This window comes from Sebastes umbrosus, chromosome 4, assembly GCF_015220745.1.
Source record: "Sebastes umbrosus isolate fSebUmb1 chromosome 4, fSebUmb1.pri, whole genome shotgun sequence".
In the NCBI taxonomy this organism is placed as follows: Eukaryota; Metazoa; Chordata; class Actinopteri; order Perciformes; family Sebastidae; genus Sebastes; species Sebastes umbrosus.
In genome coordinates, this window is record NC_051272.1 from 26,611,579 (window position 1) to 26,634,812 (window position 23,234).

Consider the following 23,234-nt stretch of genomic DNA (forward strand, 5'->3'; position numbering starts at 1 on the left):
AATTATTAATTATTAATTATTATTTTCTACGTGCTGTTTTCTTTTTCTTTGTCTTTTTTTCTCTACATTTATTTAATTAATTGTTTAATTTATTTATTAAGGTTTTTATCTTACCACCATGAACTATACTACTGTAGTACTTATTACTTTTAATTCTAACTAACTAATTAAATTATTTAAACAAATATTTTTATGTTATTTTTTCTGTAACTTTACCTCTAGTGGTGGGAAGAAGGCTGGACATGTCTCTGTGTGGGAGGTGATGTGTATGTTGGTATTTATGTATGTACATATTAAATGTTAAATGTAAGATATAATTTTTTTTTTATTATGGCACCGGTGAAAAAAAAGGAATAAAAAGAAGAGTAAAAAAAAGTAAGCAAAGCTGTTATCAAATTTAGATTTTTGTTTATGAAATTGCCTTATTTATGGTAGACTACATTATATAATATATATAACATATAAAGTATTTTTCTTTATATATAATATATAATATATAAAGTAGCCTATATACTGTATATACTTTTTCCCCTGCACATTAATTCCCATTGTGTATAATCACCTCTTTGAGTCTAACCCAAATTAATGAAACCCAAAATAAGAAATTTTTTTACTCAACAATTCCTGATCGAAAATATATGACCGATATAGTATAACTATCCGGGTTTGAATGGGAGCTGTAATCCGTTTTAACTAAGTTTAAGTACTGAAATGATGAATCAGCTGCTGCAAACAGGCTGTGTGCATTTTGTGCGCGCAATGAATTGTGGGAAATATGAACCCAGAGATCCTGAGCAGGAGAAACGTCCCGGGACATCCACCTGTTTCTGTTAAATACTGAGCATTTCCTCTGCTGTGTGACGGTGTAAGTTCACTCCCTGCTCCCTTATATCGTATGAAACTGTCGTTTTTAAATTAACAACTACTATTTCAATGCCCCAACTGTTTCTAGCGTCGAAGCTGTAGACCTTCTTTATTGAATCATCTCCCCTGTGTACACGCTCTGGCTTGGTTGGCACACACACACCTAACGGGAGAGTCGTCCGACAACAACTGCTAAGCCTTACGTCACGACTAGTACCTGGACACAGAGAGCTCACCCACCGTCAGTAGTTTACAGGTAACATTAGCAATGAGTGGTGCTGTGAACTTTAAGAGCTGCGGCTCCGTGCTGGTGACGGGAGCCGGCCGAGGTCTCGGGCTGCAGATGGTGGACAGTCTGGCGAGAGGAGGCTTCTCACCCGGCAAGATCATAGCCACGACCAGAGACCGGGCGAGCACGCAGGTAAACATTAACACCAATACAGGTAATAATAGCTTTTAAGATAACTATCATGTATCCTACAACACCTGTAGCTGCTTTTAATCTCCTTGTTAACGCTCAGTCGGTTTAGATGACGGGTGAAGGTATATCTATATATCTATATATATATATATGTAGAGATCTCTCTCTCTCTCTCTCTCTCTCTCTCTGTCTATATATATATTATTATATATTTATATATATACATTATATATATATTATATTATTATATATTTATATATATATATTATATATATTATATTATTATATATTTATATATATTATAAATATATATATATATATATATATATTATATTATTATATATTTATATATATTATAAATATATATATATATATATTGTAAATATATAATTATATGTATATATATATATATATATATATATATCTCTTTATATATATTATATATATTTAATATATTATTATAAATATATATTATTATATATATTTATAATAATATATTAAATATATATATATATATAAATATATATTATTATATATATTTATAATAATATATTAAATATATATAATATATATATAAAGATATTATATATATTTATAATATATATAATATATATAATATATATATATTATATATATTATTATATATATTTATATCTTTTATATTTATATTATATGTATATATATGGTGTACGGTTTAAGACCTGATCTATATATAAAGCTTCTCGAGATAACTTCTGTTATGATTTGACGCTATATAAAAATAAATTGAATTTCAATTCAATTCAATTCAAACTTTATTGCAGACTCAAGGTCCAGATAAGAAAAAAAACAACAACAATACATTACATATAATACATTACAATACAGGAAGCACTATAAAAAGTCATGATTAAAAGATACTAAAAATATTAATATGAATATATACATACATCAATGCCTTACATATAAGGAACTATACCAGTGCCTCTACAGCTGTGATTGGTACCATGTAGTGCTAAATCTGATGTTAGACAACCACAATATTATGTCATTCTCAGAGTGATTAAGCCGGCATATAAATTTGTACATGAGATTTCTTAATACAGTTTAAAAAGTATTTGAATATCAACTAATGTTGTAATCAAATAAAGTTAAACGCCACAGAGGGCGCCATTGTTCCCCCACTGTGGATGTTTGTGAATGAACAATGACATGATTTTGTGGTTTTGACCTACAGAAACTTCAGGAACTGGCAGAGAAACATCCCAACATCCACATCATCACTTTGGGTAAGACAGAGAACAACAATGGTTGGTGTGTGTAAACAAATATTTAACAATATAGAAAAAAACTAACATAATATTTTTTTGTATGTGTGGGAAACTAACAAACACAAAACCCTCACGTTACAACACAAGGGCCTGTGTATTTTAGATGTGAATGATCCATTTTAAAGGTCCCATATTATAAAAAAGGGAAATTTTCATGTTTTTTTTATTATAAAGCAGGCTTAAGTCCTATATAAATAGCCTACTGTGAAAGTATCGAAACACTCAATCCACAGGGAAATACACAGCCCGTATTCAGAAACTGCGCGTTTGAAACAAGCTGTCAGGATTTCTGCCCATTTGTGATGTCACGAATATACAATATTTAGACCCTTGACACAGTTTTAAATGTAAACATTCTAAATGTGTCCCAGTTTATTCCTGGTTGCAGTGTATGTGAATGTCATCAGCTGACAGGAAGTACACATGGACCCAAGCTGTTGCCTAGCAACGCAATTCTGTTGCAATTCTGTCAAAATGTGCTAAAACGGAGCGTTTCAGACAGAGGGTGAATACAGGCATATTCAGGCAGACAGTATGAGGAAAATAAAGTTTTTTTTGAACATAACAGCATGTAAACATGTTGTAGTAGAAACACAAAATACAAGTATGAACCTGAAAATGAGCACGATATGGGACCTTTAAAGGAATATCTCAATGTAATCGCTAATTGGCAATTTCCTAAATGTATACCAACCAATATCTTACAGCACGACCACTTAAACATATGTTGGCCTCATGCATGTTTAAACTTTAAACATAGAAATACACACAGTACTGATATCCTGTACACAACTTTTGGTGATTTGCTTTTTGTGTTGATGTGTCTTTCTACTAGATGTAGTGAACCAGGAGAGTATAGAGAAGTCAGTGGAAGAGGTAGGCCAGCTTGTACAAGACGAGGGTCTGAACTGCCTGATCAACAATGCAGGGATCAATGTGGTGGCCGACCTTCATACCGTTACTGCAGAGAAGATGATGGAAAATTTCCAGACTAATGCTGTGGCTCCACTAATGATCACCAAGGTACTGTTTATTAAACTATTATTATTATAGATTTGTGTGCTTCCTTTTTTGTGATATAATCTTTTTAAGCAATTGAAAATATAATACAAATTTATAAACAATATACAAAAAATTAAATAAATTTAATAAATATGATATAATATATAATGTGTCGACCATACATTGCTTCTGGATTTGGCTTATGTCCACATCTGTGCGTTCGTTCGATCTCAAAACCTCCATCAATGTCCAGGCCTAGTCCTTCCTTTTTACAACGTACACAAAATGCGTCCATTGAGTTTTCCAAAATGTCAATTATACGAATATTGTTACGGTGTCCCGCATCCTCCAGATATGTCACCCTTTCCTGGAGTTGTACCACAGTTTTCTCGACTCAAGTTACCGTTTCCTCCCTCGTGTTGCATCCGTACTCCAGCGTGGAGATGCAGGATTTTATGCTTCCTGTCGACTTGGGTGTTGTGCATCAGTTACTTTATTGGAACGTCTTCATCTGTCACTCAACCTGATGGAGAATTACAAAAGAAAAGAAGCTACACTTCTGTTTTCTTCAGACACCAGGAGCAGGACCTGTGAGTAGTTAATTTCCTGAATACTGCAAACTAAAACAAAAAGAATGACCATGATGGACAGAAGTAACAAAAGCCCCTTAGCCCAGGGCAGAATGTATTTCCTAAGTATTCATTGAAAGTCTGGTTTCAGTTGGCCCCAGAGAAAATGGGGCGGACTACAGAGCAGCACCCGGTGCTGGTAAAAAATCAGGAGCTGTTTGAGAACATGATGTCAGCAGGGCAGATGCTTGCTGACACACAGTTTGCTCCAACTGAAGGACAGTCTCTATAACTGCAAGGCCACACTGCAGCCTAACGGTATAATGTTAGGGGGACGTCTGCAATGAATCACAGCAGAAATCTGCCACTGCTCCACTCTCTATGAGCTGAGACTTCAAAACATGCTTTACTCACATTTTAAAGGATAACTTAGGTATTTTTCAACCTGGACCCTATTTTCCCATGTTTTTGTGTCTAAGTGACTAATGGGGACAACACTTTTTAGAATTGGTCCAGTCTTGTATTGTCTCAAAAAAACATTTAATTTATCTGGTGGGTTCTTTCTATAATGTAGTCAGACACTTATAATAACAATCTGAGGCTGTCAGTGGCAAAAACAAGCACTTTTAGTAGACGTAAACTGACGGTACCAGGTTGCCCCAAATAATTACATTGCAGCTCGTTTAGCGGCTGGCGGTTGCAGCTATCTCCCTCAATATTGGACCAATTTCAAAAAGTGTTCCTATTAATCACTTTTAGAAACAAAAACATGGGAAAATCCAGGTTGAAAAATACCAAATTTATCCTTTAAGGTGAAACAATTAGTTAATTATCAGATCACTTGATTAGCACACAATTAATAGGCAGCTATTTTGATAATCTATTAACCATTTGAGCCAATGGTTGAGGCAAAAATGCCAAACATTTGATGTTTCTTTCTAGCTTCTCACATTTTAGGATTTGCTGCATTTTTTGTCGTGTATATAACAGTACAGTTATTAATTATTTCACGTTAAATATGTCCAGAAACTACATAACCAGCTTTCTTGTTTTGGAAATGTCTAGATCTGTAAGATAATTGAACATTAATGGAACAGATTCACACTATTACTATTAGAGAGGTGTTGATTCATCTGTATGATCATTTTGGAGGCTGTTCAGTTTGTGGTGCTTTTCATTGTATTGCATTATAGTGACAGGTGTTTCTGTTGTTTAGTCTACCCTCATTGATATAAACAGTATGGACAAAGTCATAGAAACACATTACAGTGTGTATATATTTTGTTTTAGAAAAATCTAAATGGAGAATTCAAGAAATTGCTCAGTAAGTTGGACATGCTGCCACCAGAGGGCACACTTGTTATTCCTCCCCACAGACTGTGTGCTGTGAAATGTGACTGGAAATGCTCCGCAAGATTTGATAATGAAATCATTTTGAAAATGTGTATCTCTAGATTTTGGGTCTGTGTTGTACTTATTTAACATGTTGTATACATGTGTAGTTTTGTTATTAATATTATATATTATTTGGGTAAAACTTTGATAACCATCATTTATAAATGGTAAATTGATAGTTAATTAAAATGTAGTTAATCGTTATTTTACTGTTAACAGAACAATGACATCATAATTAATGATATTTACTAATTATTAGTAATGTTATAATTTATATTATTTCAACAGATTATTGCTGCACACATTATAACATTTGATATACTATATTATATATATTTGTTAATGATTATGAAATTATTTGTAAACCTTTTAAGAAATTGTTTGTAAAACATCTATAAACATTATATAGATAGACTAGATATTTGTAACACTTTGTTAATGGTTAATATTTGGTTTGTAAACCATCTATAAACATTATTTAGATAGTTAATACTTTGGCAATGGTTAATAATTGGTTTCTGGTCCATCTATCTATGTAATGTTTGTAGATGTTTTACAAACAATTTCTTAAAAGTTTACAATTCATTTGTTAATCATTAATCAATACTTAATACGAATCCCACACCATGGTAATTGTCACAAGATTTTGCGGATTCAAGAAGCTCTCCATCTCATGAAAACCCTGTACAGTATGATTCTAGCTTCAGCTGTGATGTGTTTTTTCCCCCTGTCCCTGCCAGGCCTTCCTGCCTCTGTTGAAACAAGCTGCGTCGAGAGTCGGAGCAGGTGGTGCAGGGAGCATGGGCATCCAGAGGGCAGCAGTCATTAACATCACCTCTCTGCTGGGCTCTGTGGAGCTCAACTGGGGGGAAAGGGCCAACAACTTCAAATGGTACCCCTACAGGACGTCCAAGGTATTGTTACTATTGGATGAATATACTGACTCTTTTAGATGTCAAACAAAAATGTGAAATGGAAGTGGCGTTTTGCCCCAGCCATCCAGGCGAGTTAGCAAGCTTTACACATTGAATTAAAACTGTTACCAGCATCAAAATATCCTGTCGTTGCGCGTTCGGTTGTGAGAATCGATATTGCAAAAAGGGGTCTGAAGTTTTACAGAATTTCGACAGGATCGCGGCCATCAGAGCAACAGGTGTTTCAGTTTAACGAGTGGCTTTAAGCCAAATGTGTCCGTGGTTGCTTGTAGAAACTTCTGTAAATGTTTGGTGTAGATAATAAACGCAGGTGAGTATGTATTTAAATATGATTGAAGGCTTCTACGAGGACACCTACATGTTCTGTTTGTGTTTTTAACAGCTGCCGTCACTATGAGCAACCACAACGCATTTGGCTGAAAGTCACCAGTTAACACGGTCACTCGTTAAACCAAAACACCGGCGGTATCTATTAGGGTTGGGTACGGTTCTCATTTGAACCGATAACTGTACCTGGAATTCGATACCAGTACCCAAAGGTACCTTTTTTTCAGTACTTTACTCTCTCTTTAATAACAATCACTTTCAACATTGTTATTTATTTAGAACATTTTACACAGCACACAAGCATCTAGTGACATGTATGCTCGTAATTTCTCGCTGGTGTTATATTACACCCAAGTTTTATCAACAAATACGTATATATATATATCTGGCCACTGAATATTGGGCCACATGCTAATGTCTTCTACTCACTCACTAATATTACACGGATCTGGAAAGTCAATTAGGGCTGCACGGTGGTGCAGTGGTTAGCACTGTTGCCTCACAGCAGCAGCAGTCGCAGGTTCAAATCCGGCTTGGGGCCCTTCTGTGTGGAGTTTGCATGTTCTCCCCGTGTTAGCGTGGGTTTTCTCAGGGTTCTCCTGCTTCCTCCCACAGTCGTGTAGGTGTGAATGTGAGCGTGAATGGTTGTCTGTCTCTATGTGTCAGCCCGGTAATAGTCTGGCGACCTGTCCAGGGTGCACCCCGCCTTCCCCCAATGACAGCTGGGATCGGCTCCAGCCCCCCCGCGACCCCGAATGGGATAAGCAGTTACAGATAATGGATGGATGGAAAGTCAATTTGTTTGGGGTGCATTTATGGTGGTTAACTTTGGTGGTTAACGTCTTTGAATAGCTTGATGATCTATTGCACTCCGCCATACTTCCATTTCCAGTTGTGTACGTCATCATTGTTTACAAACTGCAATAGGGTTTATTTGCTTGATACCTTAAAGCTGAACTTTGAGCTAATATTTTAAAACTTTTTTTATAACACGGTCAGTATATAGTAATAGTGCATGAGACAGATAATTTGAAAAAAACATGTTCTTCTGATTAAACATTTTTCTACAATGGATTTTAGGATAAATGTGAAATATCAGCTGCACCTTCCTCCATCCCCAAACGGATCAACTACTGTGGTGTTGGGTAAAGCTGTACTGTAGCGGGCTGAGGTTTTTACATTGTGTTGCATAGTAACTTGTTTCTGGTTGCCTTCTCAGAGCGCTTTAAACATGGTGAGTCGCTGTCTGGCTGTAGACCTGGAGCCTGACGGGATTCTCTGTATGGCTATACACCCTGGCTGGGTCCGCACTGACATGGGGGGGTCTGAGGTAAGAGGCTGCTCTGTCCAACTCTGTCACTGTCTCTTTGGGTTGCCATTAAAGAGCTGTGATTAAAGCATACCAAGCACTGAGTAAAATGTAACATCTTCTCATTCTATCAAGCCTTTTTTTATTTCCATTAGTGAGAAAAAAACGTTTTGGAGAATGCAGTAAACTAAAACTGTATCAGCTGTTACACTAATTTGCGTGGTCTTTTACCTTCAAGAGCTGTCACACATTTAATATTTACGTCGCATTTTAGTGTCCTGAGTGATGTACAGTATTTACAGTATAGTGGGGCAGCTAAGATGAAATATTCATAACAATTGTGCATTTTGCAATAAAAGCAACACATTTGGCACAGACATAGGTTTATATGTTATGAAGAGATATAGATTTTGGGGTGCTGTAAATTTGGCCCCTTAGGGCCGTGGCGGCCATTTTTAAAAATAGCTGCCAAATAGACGCTAAATATTCAAAGATGTTGCAGAAAACTGGTTTTATGAGGTGTTTTCAAGCTGATTAGATCAGATGTCAGAAGATCACAGATATGTTTTTTTTTCCTCTTTATTTTTTAAGGGTGCAAAAACCAAATAAAAGGTTTGAAAAAATAACTGCCACGGCCCTCAGGCCCCAAATTAGTAGTGCCCCGATATCTATATCTTTTCATAACATATAAACCTACATCTGTGCCAAATATGTTAATTTTATCGCAAAATGCACAGTGGTTGTGCTTAACTGCCCCGCTAATAGGGATCATTGTATTGACATTTCTAAGAAGTGTGTCTGAATATGATTTTTATCTGTCTCTTTCCAGGCTCCACTGAGCCCAGAGGAGAGCGTTTCTTCCGTCTTGTCTGTGATTGGTGGACTGACTGAAAAGGATCATGGATCATTTCTGAACTTTACAGGAGAGACGTTGCCTTGGTGACCCAGATTATAAGCACTACTATAGGATCCTAATGGCTTTTTATTCAGTTATGATCAACCTTAACTATGCTTGGATAAATGTATCAATGACTCAGAGTGAACAGTGTTAAATCTTAACCAAGCTCTACCATTTAATAGAAATCATGCATATTTCAACTTGATTATAGGAGAGCAACAGTATTTCATTTCTTAAAGGAGATTACTTTACAGTGTTCCCAAATACTGTAGATGACGTGTAGTGTGCTGTAGCTTGTCTTTAATCCATCTATGCCCAAAGACTATATTTAGTATGGTAAGGAAAATACCACAACATTAGTTCTGATTGGTCAACAGTCTTAAAATTTGGTATATACATACTTTGGGTAAGTATCTAACCGTACAACTTTGAATTTCTATTTAAATCTGACATTTCTCAGTGGTCAAAGTCAGGATTTTTGAAAAATTAGGAAAAACGCTTAAATTGTGTTTAAATGTCTTCCATATGAAATATATTTTTATGCCTCTGCGACAGCCGTGGCCGGAAGCCATATGTTTTCGGGTTGTCTGTCCGTCCGTGCCATTCTCGTGAACGTGATATCTCAGGAATGCCTTGAACAAATGTCTTCAAATTTGGCACAAACGTCCACTTGGACTCAAGGATGAACTGATTAGATTTTGGTGGTTAAAGGTCCAAGGTCATTGTGACCTCACGTTCGTGACCTCACACCCATGCATAGCAAATAATTGTTGGCTGCTATATTAATGCTCTGAATTTCATTTAGAACATCTTAAGACTACATACTGCAAACACAGTATACTATTAGGCCAGTTCAGCCCTACATGCCTCTAACATGTTACAAAAAAATTATCTAAGCTGCGCCCAAATATCAACATAAACTGTTACATTCTTCGATCTGATTATAAACTCGTTTGACAAACAGACAAGACTTGGTTGAGAAAGTCTTAAAGGAACAGTGTGTAACATTTCTGGGGATCTCTTAGCAGAAATGGAATCTAATATTCATAACTATATTTTCATTAGTGTATGATCAACCTGAAACTAAGAATTGTGTTTTCGTTAGCTTAGAATGAGCCCTTCATATCTACATGAATGTTTCTACAGTAGCCCAGAACGGACAAACCAAACACTGGCTCTAGCGAGAGCCTTTCACGCTTTAACGTCACCTGAATGCTTGTGAAACTGCGGTAACCCAAGCCGCAGAGTACAAAACCGTCAGCTGCCGTCTGACTTCCGTTGCTCCTAATGTAGTGTTATCATGGTATGGATGGCCTCTGAGCGAGGCGAATGGCGTTACCACAGTTTTGCACTCGGCGGCTCACGTTACCGCAGTCTTGGAAAGGGAGGAGTAAATGGTAAATGGACGTGCATTTATACAGCGCTTTTCTAGTCTTCTGACCACTCAAAGCACTTTACACTACATGTCAGCATTCACACACACATTCATACACTGATGACAGAGGCTGCCATACAAGGTGCCAACTTTGCCCATCAGGATCTAATCTAAATACTCATTCACACACTGATGGCTAAGCCTTGTTACCGGAGCAGCCAGGGATAGAACCACCGACCTTTTGATTGGTGGACGACCTGCTCTACCCTCTGAACCACAGTCGCCCCAGGTGAGCGGATGGGTACTAACTTGGTTGCAATCTGCAACCAAACCACTAGATGTCACCAAATTGTACACACTGTACCTTTAACAGAACCGTCTCAGAAGTTGTTTGTTTGTGTGTGTGTTTGGGAGGGGGCGTGCTGCTGTGTGTTTGAAAAAGATCCCTCTTTTTCAGAAGTTCCAAAGATGGAACAAAATCTGGTGTAAATCTGACCTTACAGATTCTCTTCTCTACGGTCCAACTGTGCACTGAATCCTTTGCTAAAAAGCAAACACCAATGTTGAAAGTTACTTCAAAGGTGTAAACTGATGAGCCATTCATGAGTGTGTGAGTGAGTACAATGGATTATTGGCAACTGAAACCTCTTGTGGATTATCTGGTTTACATTTGTGTGCAAGGATGTACAGAAGTGAAGTGAATTATCTGCAGTGGCACTTTTCTACAGTTTACAGTACAAAATTAAAATATAGTATCTATATACTGTTTGTGAAAAATACAACATGTACAATAGTTTAGGAATTTATATATATAAATTATATATATAATAATAATATAATATGTAAATGTGTTACCTATTTTTGAGATTGTTGCTGTTTAGAGCATTTGATTTTAGCATCATTGTTGTAAAATGGTAATAAAAGGTTGAATTTCCATGAGTGTGTCTTCCAGTAAAAGCGGTCTATGAGATACACGTTTTCAGCCCTTGCTGCTTTAGCTGCTTTGATCCAGAACTATGATTATAAAATGATCTTCTAGTGGCAGTGTCAGAAGACATTCTTCTTCTTTGTAGGATTTAAGATTACGTCAAACAAGGAAGTTTGGTCAAAATGTTTTTTCTTCCTCATTCTTGGAATGGCAAGTTTGGGTTACATAACTTAAAATACTTTTGTCTTCAAGCGGGGTGACTTGACATTATGTTCTCATTGTTTAAGGCCCATTTTTAGGTACTGTACATTTCCTGTTTCCCATTGTGTGTGTCTCTCTTTCAGCAAGCAAAATAATAGGTGATGACTGACGAGTCTGCAAGATAATGACAACAATGAAAACCATGTAAGGTAAATGTCATTAAAAGTCATGATCTGTCATGGTGTTGGTGGCACTTTAACTGTTACATGGTAAGAGAGTTGAGTGTGTCTTATCATTGTCAGTTTATAGCACCTGCAGGTCCTGCTTGTTTGAGTACAGTTGCATGATAAAGCAGAGTGCAAGTTGAATGTGCAACTTAGAAAATGAACATATCGAATGTGTCAAACCTCCATACTGTACAGCTAATGATCTGAACTTGTTGGATACAACTGTTACTTAAAAGTGCAGTATAAATGTTGGCCGTGGTATAAAGTAGAGAAACAGCATGACAGCTTATAGGCAGGATTCAGTGCAAGATCGTTGCTGTTCTTGCTCTACCTGACGGCAGGGGTATGGCTTGATTGTTGGAAGTTGACCTAAAGTCTGACCTAAAGTCTGACCTAAACATTTGGTAAGCAGACCTGCAGAGTGATCTGTAAGAGGAAGAGAGCTGAACATCAGGTCATGCTTTTCAGCTCCCTGAAATGTCATTTAAATCTAATCAAACCAGTTTGCCCAGAATGGTGTGCAGGAAGTCATGTGCTGGGTGTGTGTGTAGAGAGAGAAAGAGAGAGAGAGAGGAGAGAGAGGGGGGAGTGTGCCTTAAACAGGAGGAACAGTTATATGATCAAGGGTTGCTTTGGATTTCTCTCGCTGATGAGTTATTTTGTTTCTGTTAAATTTGAAGAGCTCTGCATGGATTTATAACACAGGAAGATACTTGCATTCCTGAAGAAAAAGAGGAGCTGAGTTTACTTACTACAGGGAAGTGGAAGTAAGTAAGTAAGTAAGTGGAAAGCAGCAACCTTTTTTTGTAAGGCCCTGAGACCATTTGTGCAAATTTGTACAATAGCGTAATTGTTGAAGTGTGTTACTCCCACTTTCTTTGTTTAAAATACGTCTTACAACTTTGCAGGTTTTTCCTTGCAACGTTCATCATGTTTTGCATGCAGTGTGAGCAGGACAAGTGCTATTTGACTAAACCGTTTCTGATAGGAGATAATCATGTCCTTCTGACAACGCCACAGTTGTACCGTTTTTCTTTACCTCAAAGAATAATATCTGACTTACAAAGTATGTTCTTGAAGTTGGCAGGCATAAGGACATTTTGAGCTGATCATCTGTGCAAGTTGCACACAGTTCATGTGTGTGCATGTCTGTGCTTGTTGTTTGGGATACAGGTATGTAATCTCTCATAACAGAATCTTGAAGCTACTGTCAAAAAATATTTTTAAAACAATTTAAGAAGGTTGTGGAACTGAAAATGGTCTATATTTGTTTCTTCCAAAGCCCTAAATTGACATTTATACAAGTTAATCTCCTTACTGGATTAACTGATTAACCTCAAACTGAGGTCAACCCGGAGCTCCGTATTGTGCCCGCAGGCCTAAAAACGCAGGTTTTATTATTTACACCTGTGCTTTTCCTACTGTGACATGTTACATTATTTATGCTACATTAGTATTTAAGACTTTGGCTGTGATCTTGATTCACTTTGACTTTTTGCCAGCGTGCCATGCTGTCTTTGTCCAAACGAGTCTCTACAAATATGTTTTTTTTCTTTCTATCTGTATTACCACTCTTGTCTCCTGGGAACTGAGAGAGGTTCAGATAAGGTCCTAAATGAACCAAAAAAGGTTTCAACTCCTATTAGGGCTGCAACTAACAATTATTTTCATCGTCAGAAACCTACAATAGACCTGTTTTTGTCTTTTTTATGGGTGTTTAGGGGCAGATAGAAGGTCAACATTAGATGTCACATAGAAGTGGTGTACATCGTCTGAAAGCTGGAAACTTGAAGATTAATTTGAGATGCAGCTTATTACTGTATGTCAACTTGTTGTAGTCATACACCAGAAATAATCATGAAATATTCAAATACACTATTTTAGAAATAAATAACACATTCATACTGCATTAAAAAACGACATGTTTTTGTCCAAAACTGCATGTGATTATCATAAAGTGGGCATGTCTGTAAAGGGGAGACTCGTGGGTAGCCAGAGAACCCATTTTCATTCACATATCTTGAGGTCAGAGGTCAAAGGACCCCTGTGAAAATGGACACGCCAGTTTTTCCTCGTCAAAATGTAGCCTGACTTTGGAGCGTTATATATACTCCTTCCTGGCATGCTACATGACAAGGTTGTTACTAATGGATTCCTTAGGTTTCAAGTTTCATATGATATCTTCACTCTAGGTCTAAAACTGAACCTGCTGCATCCTCTGAAAGACAATAAAGTCAGCGGGTCTCAGGGGGTTAATCTATTTTATTTTTTTATTTTTTTTAGGGGTTGATCTTTTTTTTTTTTTAATTAATTAATCTATTAGTTGTTTTGTCCACGAAAAGTCAAACTATAGTGACATTGGTGGTAGTATTGGACACAATATGTTTTTTTTTTTTGGTGCAAATGGTCGCCATCTTTTGATATGCACTTTCAAATGATACAGCACAATTTTATAATTTATAGTAAATTATTTCACGGACCCCCTGGCAGACTGCCACAGACCCCTGGGGGTCCCCGGACTCCACTTTGAGAACTGTGCTAAACAACAGTGTGTCCAGAGAAAGCAGGTGCACCATCACTTTTTATTTTTTATTTATTTGCACATATATAAAACTTCACAAAATCCAGTCAATGAAAAAAAAAAAAACAAGAAATGTGTCAGGAGAGGTCAAGAAGCCACAGGCTTATACAAAGGACCCCCCCACCAACCCCAGGAGAAAAAAAAACAATAACAAAAGAGGAAGAAAGATCTAAACTAACATCATTTTAAAAATACAACAAAAGTTAAACAACAACAAGAAGTAAACAACATGTGCAGAAAACCTAACCAAACAGTGGAAAACAATCCAATAAAAACAATGAAATACATACAAAAAACAGTACAGAAGAAAATAAAATATATCTAAACATATCAAAAGATAATTAGACGTCATTAATTAAATGTGATGATAATTTCTTTTTAAAATGTTCTAAGGATAACGAGCTCTTGATAACATGTATTTTGGTGTTCCATATTTGTACACCATGATATCTGATGGAGTATTGGCCATGTTTTGTTTTGTAAAAAACTCACCTTGTCTTTTCCTCTTTTGTCCCTTTGGTATGAAATCTACCAGAGCAAACTGGTTGATGGACATGAGCATGATCTACGTTTGTTCTGACATGGCTTCATGATTACTTGGGTATTGAAAGTTTTTCAGTCAAACAGGTTACCCGTACAAGTCCTGCATGACTTTGTATGACTGTCCTGGATCAGGGCTATATGCAAAGTTGAGATGTTCAGCTTTAATGCCAACATGTAAGAGCTAGCTAGTGTGAATGCTGTAGTTGCTATTCACTTCTGCGACTTGCAGTGACCAAATCCAGTCAGGAATCCTCTATTGTTGATAACTGGTGTTGCCCAATGGCTGGATCTCCAATATGGCTGCCAACGGGTCCATTATGTGTCTTCAAAGTTCTATAATCTACATGGTCTGTCTTCCTGTGTTACAAAGGTATGTATAGGCCACGTGGAGTTGGAGATTCATCGTACTGATGGACTATCCAGCCCCTGTGGAGCTGCTGTCGGCCGCTGGAGAGCTGAGTATGCCATTCTCAGACGCGGTCAAGTATTGCATCCTGGGAATCTCGGTCACTCTTCTCCTGCTTGCGCTGGGCATCTTGGCATGGCAGGCCTTCAGATGCTGCACACAGAGACACACCACATACACACGGCAAGATCCTGGTGAGTAGATCAGATCACAATACCGAACAGTAAAGCACATATTGCTGATGCTCAGTGTCTGACCAAGAACGTAATTACCAAATGCAAACTTGTGTCTGATTTTTTACTGTAGTGAACAGTGATCTGCCGTACTCGGACGAAAAGTCAACAGAAGCAGGAAACTACTCAGGAGCTCCATGTACTAGGGTAAGAGGAAATGAATTTGAGAGGTGTGGACAGAACAAACTATTTTATTTAAACTTATTTTCATTTGACCATATGTCATATATAGTCTGGGGCCACCCTATTGTATCAGGTGTCCCAGAGTTCAAGGCAGCACCCATACAGTACAATCTTAGCCATGACCAGATATCTTAGGAAATCTATAGATGTTTGAGGTTCTATGTGGCTTTGTTTGTTGGCAATCTTTTAGGAAACTGCTGTCTTTCAGTCGATACTCAGCTGACAGTCTCCATTTGTTCCTGGATGTGTGTCTATACTATACTATACTATACTATCTGCAGGTACTAATCTCTTGCCATGCATAATCTGCTTTTTATTTGATTGGTTTGTGTAAAGTTTATGACAGCAAATTAATTATGAAAGGTGGTGGTGTAAAGTTTGAAGCTGAAAACACAAAATTAAGGAACTCTTTCTGGAAAATGTAGATGCATTCAGGGTGTGATCTACCAATTCAACGCTAAGTGAAATTTAACAGGTCTGTACTTCCATCAGGGTGAGGTTTAGGGTTACATTCAGGGTGGACAATATAATAGCACTTTTATACAACTGTAATTTACAGCTTTATAAATCACCACAAACACCTCTTTGACACAGTGATAACATTTTAGTATTATAAGTTCCTCAAATATTTTATTTATTTATACTTTTTAATGTCATGTTGATTGTAAAAGATGTTATATTGTAAGATGCTCCTGTTATTTTGTCCAGACCCTGTAGTCCGTGGAGATGCTCCAAATAGGCAACATCGTCTATGTACATAAAGATTGAGATTAACTTGTTTAAACAAAGGAGAGTTGGGACTTGTCACAAGTCAAATAAAAGCTGGAGCTGCTGCAGTTGTTAATAAAAACACCACTGATAGAAATGGCGTGTATGTCTGCATGTTCCCCAGGTGGAGAATGTCAACGCAGACGTCCGCAGGCTGAGTCGCTGTCTGTCTCAGGCCTCGTTTCCCTCCTCAGGATCCAGCCAGGCAGACGGAGACATGGGGGAGCAGGCCAACATTAAAAAGGTAGTACATTATTACATAATTCTGTTGTCACGTGACAATTGGTCAACAATTTGTTGTTTGTCTATTTATTCTCTTCATCTAACTGCATTTTATCGTATGGGATAGGTCGCATACATTTAATGGTTTATGTGCATCCTAACAGGCCATGACAATGTGTGCGACTTATTTCCTACTCATTGTGTTGTAAGGGAGGCTTATAATTTTTGGAGGTATACTGTTCAACAGGGTTTTCATCAGACTGTCATGTCTGATAAATAACACACTATCTTGAAACATCACGCTCTATTATTGCTTTTCTTTTAACAACACTACAGCCATGCAGCATGCTACCAACTTCTGAGGTTGTACTTAGTTTAGCAGGTAATATTTACTAGGTTCACCACCTTAGTTTAGCTGGTTAGCAAGCTAACATTTACTAATTAGCACCAAACACAAAGTAAACCTGAGGCTGATCGGAATGGCATTAGTTTGTAGTATTATTTGGTCATTTGCCCGGATGATGGCGCCAAAGGCCGTATATTGATAAGAAGTGAAAGCCAATTGGTCATTCCATTGCAACATCAGCAGCAAAGCTATGCCTCCACCATTTTGAACTGTAAGCGACTACCGGACGCTGGTCAAGGCCTATGGAAAGGAGGCTGGGTCACGGGCGGACATGGGACTTGGGGGTATGGGGTATAACACATGTGCAGTGTAACTGAAGCTGCGGTCGTGCGTTGGGATTGGCTCAATTTTCGGCGAGTGCAGGCCAGATTATACTGCGCATGTATTGTACCCCCGCAAATATAACGCGTGACCCAGCCTCCTTTCCATAGGCCTTGACACCAGTTAAACAGAGACTCATTGGCGTTTTCATTCCAGTTCCGCCTCTTTGCTTCTATAGTTTTTGATGGCGCCAGAGGAAATGCAAAGGGATCACCAACGTGTATCTTTTAGGGACCTTGAATATTTGCAGCAAATTTCCCGGCAGTCTATCCAATAGTTGAGATATTTTACTGTCATCATGGTTGCGCTAGAGGAAGAGTCCGAAGATTGATACATAGATGTTTTTTATTGTCCCAGATGGAGGTTTGTTTTCACATATTCCACAAAGAAGCATACAGATATATATTTATATCAATACAATACATGAAATATGCACTTGGTCACAGCTACATGTTTACCTTCAGCCAGCCCCTACTCATATACATCACCAAAGACATTAGGATTAATCCTCTGGGGACCATGAATGTGAATGAAAATCCCAAGCCTAGCCATCCAGTAGTTGTTGAGATATTTCAGTCTTGTTCAAAGTGTGAACCGACTGACAGACTGATTTTAGTTTTCCGTCGTCTGGCTGCTGGTACCTGCTCTGAATTTGTTTGAATATGTGGGCTACATTTTATTCTTGACATCTACTGATGATATGATCTGTTCATATTAAGCTTAACAAAGATTAATCATGTAAAGAAAATACAGAGTGCATTTCATATTTTCAGGCAATATCAACAGCAGCATTTGGTTTCTTGATGTCTTTCCTAATCTTCTACCAGGTCGATGGATCGCTATGTTTTTCCATCTATTATGACCAACTGCAGTCCCAGCTGGTGGTCACCATCTTGCAGGTGGAGGGGCTCCTGGAGCACAGCCAGACGCGCAGCCTCCAGCCATTTGTTAAGCTAAGACTCATGTGGGCAGGTTCAGAGGCAGTGGAAGTGGAGGACTGTACGGATGAGGAGGTATTTTTTTCGTCATTGGTTGCCACATACAATATGTCACTCAACAAGTGACATCATTAAGTGAATTGCTTGGCACAGAAACGACAGCATCGTATTTAGGGGAAATATACAGCTTTTCCTTTTCTCCTTTCATGCTTTTCAGGCTCATTTTGTAAAAAAGTATGTATGGTTCTCATTCTGTACTGTATGACGGTGTTACTGCTGTGACCCTCATAGGGTGAAAGGACTGCACCTGTCCTGTGGACTGTGCTGCAGGAGTGGCGGACTCGCATTGTGAAAGGCAGCTGTAACCCTTTATTTGGAGACCAGTTCAGCTGTGCTCTGCAAAAGGATAAGGAGCTTCATCACATCAACCTCAGGATGGAGGTCCTGCTGCACACAGACCCATCTCTCACTCTCAGTATCTCTCAAATCATAAGGAATTATTTTGTTAGTTGAAGAAATTAGATCTAAGCAGAGAAAAATTAATGTTTTGTGTGATTCTGTAAGTAAACTGTCCGTCATGTGTCTGTGTGCATCTCAGGTGAGGGACTTTGATAAATTCTCCAGGCACACAGTGTTAGGAGAGGTGAGGGTTCCTCTAGGCCAGCTCAACATCTCCTACCCTCTGGAGCTCCAAGAAGATCTGAAGATACCCCAGAAGGTACAGTAAGACATCATGTATACAAACACACCCATATGCAATCAAATAGGAAGTTTTTTTTTTCTTCTCACCTTTCATTTGAGGTGAATTAAAGAATGACATTCTTACACATCCACTTTAATGAGTAAGTGTAGAGTCATTTTAAAACTGAAAAAAAAAAAAAAAAAATAATAAGCTGTTATGCCCTCAATCTCTTTTAGTTTTCCATAACTACAAAACTCTGGAGCATTGACAAGTATTTAATACTCTTATCAACATGGGAGTGGGCAAATATGCTTGCTTGGTGACAACGTATGTATATATTTATTATTGGAAATCAATTAACAAAACAAAACAATGACACATATTGTCCAGAGACCCTCACAGGTACTGCATTTAGCCTAAAAAAATAAGCTCATAACATGGCAAACTGAAGCCCAACAGGCAACAACAGCTGTCAGTGTGTCAGTGTGCTGACTTGACTATGACTTGCCCAAAACTGCATGTGATTATCATAAAGTGGGCATGTCTGTAAAGGGGAGACTCGTGGGTACCCATAGAACCCATTTTCATTCACATATCTTGAGGTCAGAGGTCAAGGGACCCCTTTGAAAATGGCAATGCCAATTTTTCTTAGCCAAAATTTAGCGTAACTAAACTAGCGTTACATTTTTTTCTTTGCCTCTTAGTGAAAACAGGTGAAAGAATCTTGTTTTCTTTTAGGCTGATTTTCTTGTTGTAATACTTATTTCGACCACCAGAGTGCACCACTAGCCCCTGTTCTAAATAGGACTAAAACATTCAGGTTTTCTTCCAGTTGAGTTTGTGCTCATGTAGATTTTTTTTTACTTGTTGAATGCTGTTACTTATGTTCTTGCAATACCATATTACATGCTGTATAGAAACACAATTTGTGCTGTTTATCGCCCCATTTTCTCGACAGGATCTTGTAGGAGAGGTGCTTCTGTCTTTAAAGTTTCTTCCCACTTCTCAGAGGCTTGAGGTTGGACTGCTAAAGGTTAGAACGGTCCTCACTGAAATATGCTCAAATGCAGGTAAATAAGAAACACCTTCATAAAAACAAAGCCATGAACATACAGCTGTCATACACATACAATATAACATATGGCTCCTGATTTGCCTTCTCTGTGTTATACAGTGCTGTACGCCAGGATCAGTGTGCAGTGCAACCAGTGCAAGTTGAGGTACCAAAAATCCTCTGCAGTGGCCCGCTGCCTGATGACTGTCTTCAATGAGGTCCTCATGTTCTCACTGCCAGAGTTTCCTCTGGATCAGTGTAAAATATCGGTTTCTGTGTATGAGACTCACACGACTAGGAAAAAAACCAAAACTCTGATCGGACAGTTGACTGTGGGGAAAGAGAAGAGATCAGAAGACAAGCACTGGAGCTTAATGATGCGCTCAGTCCGCCAGCCAGTAGCAAAGTGGCATGGCCTACTGATCTGACTTGCATCTCATGAATTCTCTCCTGCACTTCCTGGATGTCTGCACCTGCTTGTATTTAACTGAGAGCTGTGGTGCTCGTGTATCAGGCTGAGGGATCTGCACATAAATATAAAACAGTAGATGCAACATTACGTCATAACTAATGAGATAACCGTCCGCCATCTAACCTGGGTATTGTTTACAAGTGCTACCTATGGGCAGCAACTGGTTGTAAGCTGTTCAGCACATAACTGCTTTACCTGAAGGACCAAAGAGACCAGGGAGGCTGGTATCACTGTTAACACGCCAGTATAGGGTATGTACTTATGGGTCAACTACAAAAAAATTGTGAACTAGCTAACTGTTTTACATCTATGGATCTGCACCTGCTTAGCTGCAGGCCAAATATGGACTTCTCTCCCTTCTGACACCCAAGGTTTATGGAAAGAGGCTGGGACACGGGTCTTGATCTATGGGGTATGACACATACACAGTGTAACTGGAGCTGCGGTCACGCGCGTGGCTATAGGCTCAATTACGGTGAGTGCAGACTGCACATGTGTTGTACCCCAATAACATGACGCAATGATGACATTTCCTCTTTTCACCCTCCTTGCTGACACCTCAGTGGTACAAAGACCTCTCTGTTCCAATCAGGACAGTGGAGTGACTGCCCAATTGAAACCTTAGGTTACTCAGTCTACTTGTTCACTGTATCTCGCTTTTTAAGCTCCAAATCTCATTGTATTGAAAGACCTCTAAAGATCTGACATTTGTACTCCTAATTGCTGATGAAGAATACTTTAGTTTGGCACTCATTGCACTCAGTGCATAACTGTGTTGTTTGTTACGGTCATATTTATCTTTAATATGTGCTGTTCTTTTGTGCTTGTTATAAAAACTGTTCATTCGGAATTATTAAATCTCTATATTGCAACTCTGAATGTTCAGTAAATTCACTGTAAATAAGAGCATTAACTAATGGCTTATATCTAAGAGAAACCAAAAAAGGATAAAATATTTTGAAAAAGAAAGGAATTTTAACCGAAAATCTTACCAAGGATAAGTAACCACTCTGTGGAAAAACTAAAACAAAACATAGCACAATATTCATTCATTTAGAGAGCAATTTTGAATATATTTTCAAAGCTCTTTTTTTCAGGAATGCCCAGCTGACACTCACACAGTTGAACACATTAACATCTAATGTTAGATGGTTAGTTAGCTTTAGAGTTTTTAGAGACTCTGCCTTCAGAGACTCTACACTGGGATGCACCACAGTGAATTCCTGCATTGATTTTATCCCTTTGCTGCCATCTGTTGGTTTAATGTTTTATTTTGTTTGTGAAAGCAGAAAACCCAAGTCTAGATAGCAGACTAGAAATATAAGTAAAATTCTTGCATTCACAATTGTACTTAAGTAAAAGTACAAAAGTATTTGCATCAAATTATATTTAAAGTACCAAAAGGAAAAGTACACGCAAAATCACCCATTTAAAAAAAAAGTGTATTGTATTAATTAACTAAGTAATTGATTAATTAATATGTCCATCACTTATAGGTGGTGAAGGTGCAGCTAGTTACTTTTAAGGGAGGTTTAAGTACTTTATATATATAGGCTACTGTTTGGTAGCTTTGAATCCCCCCCACCAGGAAGAAGTAACTAGTAAAGCTGTCAGATAAATATAGTGGAGCAAAAAGTACCGTTCCCTCTGAAATGTGTAAGTATAAAGTAGCATAAAATAGAAATACTCAAGGAAAGTACAAGTACCTCCACATTGTACTTAAGTACAGTGCTTGAGTAAATGTACTTTCCACCACTGCCTACAGTATGAGTTAGCTTTACATGTGAACAGCCAGGAACTGAATCAGTCAATTAGGGCTGGAACTAATAATGAAGATGACTATCGTTGTAAATAATAGTTATTAGTTTCCTTATTTTGCAAAGTGGATTTTTTTATTTTTTTTATGATAAACAGATTTGTCATTTGGTTTATAAAATGTAAATATATCAAACAACAATAAATTCCCATCAAAAGATAGAACCCAAATGTTTACAATTTGAATTGAATACAACAGTCAGGCCAGCCATTAGGAATTATGGGCAGGGGGACAGACTTTCCAAATTGGGCCCCTCATCCACCCCGAATCCAGGTTGCCCAGTTTCATATGATATAATTATATTAAATATTAGGCAATATTCATATTCACTCCAGCTTTAAAAATAAGCCTGCTAGTGGGTTTTATTTGTTAGTTTGCCTATAGCTCCTCATCTTTGTATGTGCAGTTTTACCTGTCATACCTGCTGCTTCTCCAGAAATTTGTTCATTGCCTCTCGGATCCTTTCTTTTTCTTGATCTCTCTGTACACTGGTTTTTATTTTGTTGAGCCCCCAATCAGGGCTTTCCACAAGGATATGGAGTAGCCAGCCAGAGGGATACAGTAGCCAGCTAGGGGGGTTTTCATAAAAGCCCAAATTTGGTGACCAGTGGTACAATCTAATGATACTATTCCATCATAAACACTGATCTTAATTATTGTGTATGTTAATGAGTTTGCCTGCCTGATTGTAAACATGTAGCTAGTGAATTATTGTGAAAGAGAATCAGGCTTCTTGTGTGTTACAGCCCACAGTCTGTAATACTTATTAATAATTGAAACCACGTCTACTCCTGACTGATCAGAACTTTTCTAATTTAGTCATAGACCTTATTTATTATTTATTTATT

At 37.8% G+C, this 23,234-nt stretch overlaps 2 protein-coding genes across 6 annotated transcripts; both read left to right on the forward strand.

The window, feature by feature from the left end:
- Nucleotides 1–768: 768 nt before the first annotated feature.
- Nucleotides 769–9,618, forward strand: si:dkey-12e7.4 (uncharacterized protein LOC558132 homolog). 2 transcript variants are annotated; one of them, XM_037766631.1, is made up of 7 exons: nucleotides 769–865; nucleotides 953–1,285; nucleotides 2,502–2,553; nucleotides 3,431–3,618; nucleotides 6,302–6,475; nucleotides 8,043–8,153; nucleotides 8,962–9,618. In XM_037766631.1, the coding sequence occupies exons 2-7, from the start codon at nucleotides 1,133–1,135 to the stop codon at nucleotides 9,073–9,075; spliced, it is 792 nt and encodes a 263-aa protein (XP_037622559.1). In that variant the 5' UTR covers nucleotides 769–865; nucleotides 953–1,132; the 3' UTR covers nucleotides 9,076–9,618. The 2 variants fall into 2 exon arrangements, with proteins under 2 accessions (XP_037622559.1, XP_037622558.1); XM_037766630.1 differs by having other exon boundaries at nucleotides 783–1,285.
- Nucleotides 9,619–10,475: 857 nt separating this feature from the next.
- On the forward strand, nucleotides 10,476–21,449 carry syt19 (synaptotagmin XIX). 4 transcript variants are annotated; one of them, XM_037766624.1, is made up of 9 exons: nucleotides 10,476–11,743; nucleotides 15,256–15,485; nucleotides 15,598–15,671; nucleotides 16,600–16,719; nucleotides 18,252–18,437; nucleotides 18,654–18,803; nucleotides 18,961–19,080; nucleotides 20,003–20,114; nucleotides 20,219–21,449. In XM_037766624.1, exons 2-9 carry the CDS (start codon nucleotides 15,296–15,298, stop codon nucleotides 20,524–20,526), a joined length of 1,260 nt encoding a protein of 419 aa, XP_037622552.1. In that variant the 5' UTR covers nucleotides 10,476–11,743; nucleotides 15,256–15,295; the 3' UTR covers nucleotides 20,527–21,449. The 4 variants fall into 4 exon arrangements, with proteins under 4 accessions (XP_037622552.1, XP_037622551.1, XP_037622549.1 ...); XM_037766623.1 differs by lacking the exon at nucleotides 10,476–11,743 and adding an exon at nucleotides 12,256–12,532; XM_037766621.1 differs by lacking the exon at nucleotides 10,476–11,743 and adding an exon at nucleotides 12,257–12,528.
- The last annotated feature ends 1,785 nt before the right edge of the window (nucleotides 21,450–23,234 follow it).